At 38.9% G+C, this 6,000-nt stretch overlaps 1 protein-coding gene across 1 annotated transcript; it reads left to right on the top strand.

Annotated features, from left to right (window-relative positions):
• The first annotated feature begins 528 nt into the window (after positions 1–528).
• Positions 529–4,347, top strand: LOC141600354 (leucine-rich repeat receptor-like protein kinase PXC1). The gene is made up of 3 exons (XM_074420580.1): positions 529–1,418; positions 2,514–3,158; positions 3,457–4,347. The coding sequence occupies exons 1-3, from the start codon at positions 737–739 to the stop codon at positions 4,134–4,136; spliced, it is 2,007 nt and encodes a 668-aa protein (XP_074276681.1). The 5' UTR covers positions 529–736; the 3' UTR covers positions 4,137–4,347.
• The last annotated feature ends 1,653 nt before the right edge of the window (positions 4,348–6,000 follow it).

Raw genomic sequence — 6,000 nt, 5'->3', positions numbered from 1 at the left:
ATAACGGAACTTATCAGATTTTACTTTTATAAAAACATTTGATATTAAATTTAAATAAGTAAAAATAAGTAAAGGTAAACTTGCCCTTGATTATAACTTATTTTCATTACCATCCAAACGCATCTTCTAATCAATCTCTTTCGATAGCTCATTTCTCGTTTAAAGAACATCAATCACCCCAAATGATGTCTAAATGTCATGGATACGCTTCGGACACGTGCCTGAATAAATGTAGAAAGTTGGACACGGCTTTATAGGTGCCCGACACGTTTTGACGTGTGTCCGAGAAGTGTCGGTGTTCGACACGGTGTCGAACACGGGACGACTGATTATGAGAAGTGTCTGTGCTACCTAGATACTAACACATGATGATAAATAAAAACGGGTATTATACCTCTTAAATGAGAATTTGTAAAATATTTCTCACTCAAAAACAAAATATTTTTCACTTATGGTAACTAAATCAACATCTACCCCACCTCAAAATCCCTACCAATCCTAAAGTCAAAACTCACAAACAAACACCATAAATCCATCTTCTAACATTCAAAATTATGGTAAAATTCATGATTTCAAATCATCTCACACCTTCATAATTCATAATTCCCCTTTTAAACCCACTCACATTTTCCCACCTTCACACCTTCAAAAAAAATGACCATACCATCATCATCACCATCACCAAATTCACCATAATCATCATCATTCTCACTTTCCCGCCTTCCTTCATTCATCAATGGCGCTCATACTCTCTCTCTTCCTTCTCTCTACACTCTCCTTCCTCCAAGCACAAAACGACACCGTTTCCCTCCTCAACTTCCGCACTGAAACCGACCCACATGGAAATCTCCTCACAAACTGGACTTCCAACACCAACCCATGTTCACATTCTTGGTTTGGTATCCGTTGCACCAATTCGGGTCGGGTTTCGTCGATTTCACTTCCTTCACTAAACTTACGGGGGCCGGTTTCTTCGCTTTCCTCGCTCGATCAGCTACGGTTTCTAGACCTTTCTGATAACCGTCTCAACGGCTCTATTTCACCAATTGCCAAATGTAGTAACTTGAAGCATGTGTACTTGTCTCGTAACGACTTTTCCGGAGAGATTCCGCCGGAATTTGGGAATTTAAGGCGGCTTTTAAGGTTAGATGTGTCGGATAATAACTTACGTGGGCCGCTTCCGACGGAATTGTCGAATCTTACGAGGTTGTTGAGTTTGAGGTTGGAAAATAATGCGGTTTCGGGTCGGGTTCCGGATTATTCGGAGACGTTGGGAGAGTTGAAGGAGATGAATTTGTCGAATAATGAGTTGTTTGGGAGATTGCCGAATGGATTGTTGAGAAAATTTGGGGAGGCTAGTTTTTTGGGGAATCAGGGCTTGTGTGGTTCTTCTCCTTTGCCTACTTGTTCTTTCTCAGGTATATTTTCGAGTTTTCTGTAAGTCTCTCTTAAAACCGTCTTTTAGTGTGAAACGAATTTAGAAACATATTTGTTGTTCTAAATTCTAATTACTCTTCATTATTAACTGGGTATATGAGTTATTTTAGACCCGTGAATTTACGCTTATAACCGTTTTAGATAAGAATGTGTATTCTAGTACTCTCGTTTAACAAGTTTTTGCTGTTCAAATTTGTGGAATTTCATTCATTAGGATTGTGTACTTGTGATAGTAGTGATCTGGCAGAGCTGATGTGACCCGAGTGACTCGTATGTAAATAAATTATGATATGAAATTCGGTCTAACCCGACCGACTATCCTTGAATAACTCGATAATTAACTTGAATAACTCGATGATTACAAGCTCAAAATCAAATTGACTCGTCAGAGTTGTCCGGTACCTAACCCAATTACCCAAATAACTCGTTTGTCAGGTCTAGTTCCAGTAGTATAATTTTTTTTCCTCAGAATTGCTAGTTTTGTGGTTAGGATCTCTTAATCAACATGCAAATGAGGGTCAATTACATTTCTTGGTAGTGATTTTTGAATTGTAGAGGTGGTAATTTATGAATCAAATGGGAATCTACCTAATATATTCTAGTACTTTTCTTTCAGAACAATATCTTTCATTCTGTAATGGGGTTGGTTAAAGTAATGTGTGTTGATAATTTTGAAAAGAAGAAATCAGCTTTTTACTTTGTGGACTAATGTTTGATGTGGGGGTGACCATGTCACAAGTTTCAATAGCATTGTTCTATTATTGTCCTTGATCAATTCACCAATCTCTATTAACCATTAGATCGTCCCAGAACAAAATTCGGACCATTAACAGGAACCGAGAGGATCTTAATTGCAAGTGAACACGCTAATGTTTATAATTAATCAGTAGGTCTTTCTTAAAACAGATATATCCGTCTTAGGAATAGTTCGGGTCAAATAACACCCCACTCTAATCTCAATGCATTCTGGTTTTGTCTTATGTGGGATACTTGACCCGTCTTAATGCTAAGACGGATATGCCCGTCTAACCGTCTTAAATGAGAATTTGTGATAATGTAGCTGGTTTCTTGTACAGGGGATGGGCCTCCGTCGGAAGCTGCTTCAACAGAAACAGTAGCATCAAACCCGTCTTCATTCGCACCTTCGAAACCCAAAAAGGGTTTGGGCCATGGAGTGATTGTTGCACTTATAGTAACTAATTCAGTCCTAGTCTTGGTTGTCTTGTCATTTATATTAGCCTTTTGCTGCAAAAAATGTGGTAGTAATGGAAGTGAGGGTTACACAGATGACAAAGAAGTTGCAAAGAGGAGAAGTAGTTATGGAAGTGAGAAGAGAGTGTATGCAAGTAATACAAGTGGTGTCGGAACCGGGTTTGAGAGTGATGAGACTAATGCCACTGATAAGAGTAGGTTAGTATTCTTTGATAAGAGGAAGAAGTTTGAGCTTGAGGACTTGCTCCGTGCATCGGCTGAGATGCTCGGAAAAGGTAGCCTTGGGACGGTTTACCGGGCAGTGCTCGAGGATGGGAGCACGGTGGCGGTGAAAAGGTTGAAGGATGCTAACCCTTGTGCTAGGAAGGAGTTTGAGCAATATATGGATGTAATTGGTAGGCTTAAGCATCCTAATATTGTTAGGCTTAGAGCTTATTATTATGCTAGGGAGGAAAAGTTACTTGTCTATGATTACCTCTCTAATGGAAGCTTGCATTCCCTTCTTCATGGTATGTACTCTTCCCTCTTCTAATTTCATGTTGGCTCATTGTCATATAGTGTACCCTCCCTGGATTCTATGATTCTCGGACCCGGTTAGAAGTATCCGACACAGGTGCGTGTCCAAGTGTCGGATTCGTCTATTTATGAAAAAAAATTCATGTTTTTGGTCTAAACGGAAGTGTCCAAGCGTCCTACCCACGTCTGAGTGTCAAGACACGAGTACGCGAGGTAATATTGAAGAGTCTGAGCAACACGAGTAGTCTAAACAAAAAAATTGAATTTCTTTGCCAACAATATGAATAACAGGAAACAGGGGACCAGGAAGAATCCCATTAGACTGGACAACAAGAATCAGCCTAGTTCTCGGAGCAGCTAGAGGCCTTGCTCGAGTTCATGCTGAATACAGTTCCTCCAAGATTCCCCATGGCAATGTCAAATCAACAAATGTCCTTCTTGATAAAAATGGTGTTGCCTGCATTGCAGACTTCGGCCTCTCACTTTTACTAAACCCGGTGCATGCCATTGCTCGACTAGGAGGGTACAAAGCCCCAGAACAAGCACAAACCAAGAGGCTTTCTCAGCAGGCTGATGTGTACAGCTTTGGGGTGCTCTTACTAGAGGTCTTAACAGCTAAACCCCCAACCCAATTCCCCTCCCCAGCCCGTTCCAAGAACGAAGAAGATGAACTATCTGCAGATCTCCCAAAATGGGTTAAGTCAGTGGTCCGTGATGAGTGGACTGCAGAGGTATTTGACCCGGAATTGTTAAGGTACAAGAACATCGAAGAAGAGCTAGTGTCTATGCTTCATGTCGCTATGGCTTGTGTGGTTGAACAGCCTGAGAAGAGGCCTACAATGATGGAGGTGGCTAAGATGGTCGAGGAAATTCGAGTGGAACAATCGCCTCTTTGCGATGACTATGATGAGTCTAGGAACTCACTCTCACCTTCAGTCCCTACTACTGAAGATGCTGTAGCTGGTTTCTAATCTGCGAGACATTAGCCATTGCTTGTGGCTGCTAAGCTTTAGTAAGTTGTGTAAGTCTCTTATTCGTTATTTGGATTTTCTACGATGTACCATCTGTATTTTAAATTAATCGGATACATCCTTAAACTTTATCAATAGTTTTTGGTAAATTCGAGCTTGTATAACTGTTAATTGATGGCATTAGTCTCTTATGCTCTAGATTTTGTTCACACATTGGGTTTTGGCCTTTTGGGTACATCTTTTAATTCGATTAAGTTCAAATTAGTCACGAGGGTTGTCACTCGAAAAATATTAGGTAAAAGTCGTAAAACATAGTGCTCGACAGCAGCAAAATCGAACCAAGGTGGACAATGCTCAACACCCCCTACATGATTCTGTCTTATTCTCTTCCCACATGAGCATATTTGACCCGTCTTAAATTTAGGACGGATAGGAATTTGTGCATATATAAAACCAAAAAAAGGGTGGTAAATAGGTACTGTAAATACAGACAGAAATGCTGAAAATGTCAAAAAGATGTTTAGTCTCCTGTCCCTGCCACTTGATAGATAGCTTTGTGACTCATTTTCACCTTTTCTTTTCCACAAATCAATACCTACAGCATGATTGACATTAGGTGGTAAAGCTATGGTAGCTTCTCTGGTATTTAAGATGTCTCAATTATTTGTCCCTTTGTGTGTTTTACCCAATTTCTTGTTTAAGACGGCTATATCCGTCTCAAATATAAAACAGGTCAAATAATTAGATAGGATAAAAAGCACACTATCTTTGAGAATGACAAAAAGCTTCTCCCATATACGAGTAATAATTCATTGTATGAGTTAGTATTTGACTCGTTTTAAACTTAAGATAGATATTACCGTCTTAAGAGGCCAATTATGTATTTTAATGTACTCAATTTGGTTCCTATTGTTTGTAAGATGTCTTTTTAAGAAGACCAACTGTGTATTTTAGTACATTCAATTTGGCTCCTAATCTCCTATTATTCGTAAGATGTGAATCACTTATTTATTTTTCTTAGTGAGTAATTTGATGGTCTGCCTATATTTTGTCTACATATTATACACTAACAATAATTATAAATGGTATCGAACTCTCTTCTTGGTTTTATGTGCCAAAGGCTAATGTAAACAGATAGTCGGGACAAAGGATGATAATCATGTACTCCGTAGATGTCTACAATATATGATTTCTAAAGAGAGAACACACAAAGCAATCATGTGCTAAACAGATAGTCGGGACAAAGGATGATAATCATGTACTTCGTAGATGTCTACAATATATGATTTCTAAAGAGAGAACACACAAAGCAATCATGTGCTAAACTAATTAAGGTACGGAGCTAGGATTTTTGTATCGCGCCCAATAGCGAAATTTAATATTTTAAACTTTTTTTTTTAAAAAGAAACAAAAAATTTAAAGAAGGGAGAGTTCGTAATTGTAAATTTGGAGGCAAAAATAGCACATGAACTAGTAACACATGGATGAAAAGTTCAAAACATTGTTTAGATGACTCAAACAGTAGAGCAAATACAGTGTTACAACTTACAAGTCATTGTTGATGGCCCAAACATTGTTTTACGGCGAGGCCCATGAGATGTAAAGAGTAAGTTCTGTACAGGGGTGATAATGAAACGAGAGAGTTTGGGAGAAATTCGAGATTGACTCGGTTAAAGCTCGGCTTGGGCTTGGCTCCAGAGCTTAGTGAGTCACGCCGAGCAAATGCTGGCTCGACTCGAAAAGCTCGCGAGCTGCTCGAACTTGTGTGATAGATAAGATATTACTCATATTTTATAAAATTATTTTATCATGATTATATCTTTGTATCACACATATCAAATGCCTCACTGATTTGCCAAATATT

Source organism: Silene latifolia, chromosome 1 (genome assembly GCF_048544455.1).
Source record: "Silene latifolia isolate original U9 population chromosome 1, ASM4854445v1, whole genome shotgun sequence".
Taxonomy (NCBI): Eukaryota; Viridiplantae; Streptophyta; class Magnoliopsida; order Caryophyllales; family Caryophyllaceae; genus Silene; species Silene latifolia.
The sequence above is the reverse complement of the archived record's forward strand: the minus strand, read 5'-3'. Positions and strand labels throughout refer to the sequence as shown.

Coding starts and splice junctions, on each gene's coding strand:
- LOC141600354 (XM_074420580.1), top strand. CDS start 737: ATGGCGCTCATACTCTCTCTCTTCCTTCTCTCTACACTCTCCTTCCTC. Junction 1,419..2,513: donor GCCTACTTGTTCTTTCTCAG/GTATATTTTCGA, acceptor TTTCTTGTACAG/GGGATGGGCCTCCGTCGGAA. Junction 3,159..3,456: donor CTTGCATTCCCTTCTTCATG/GTATGTACTCTT, acceptor TATGAATAACAG/GAAACAGGGGACCAGGAAGA.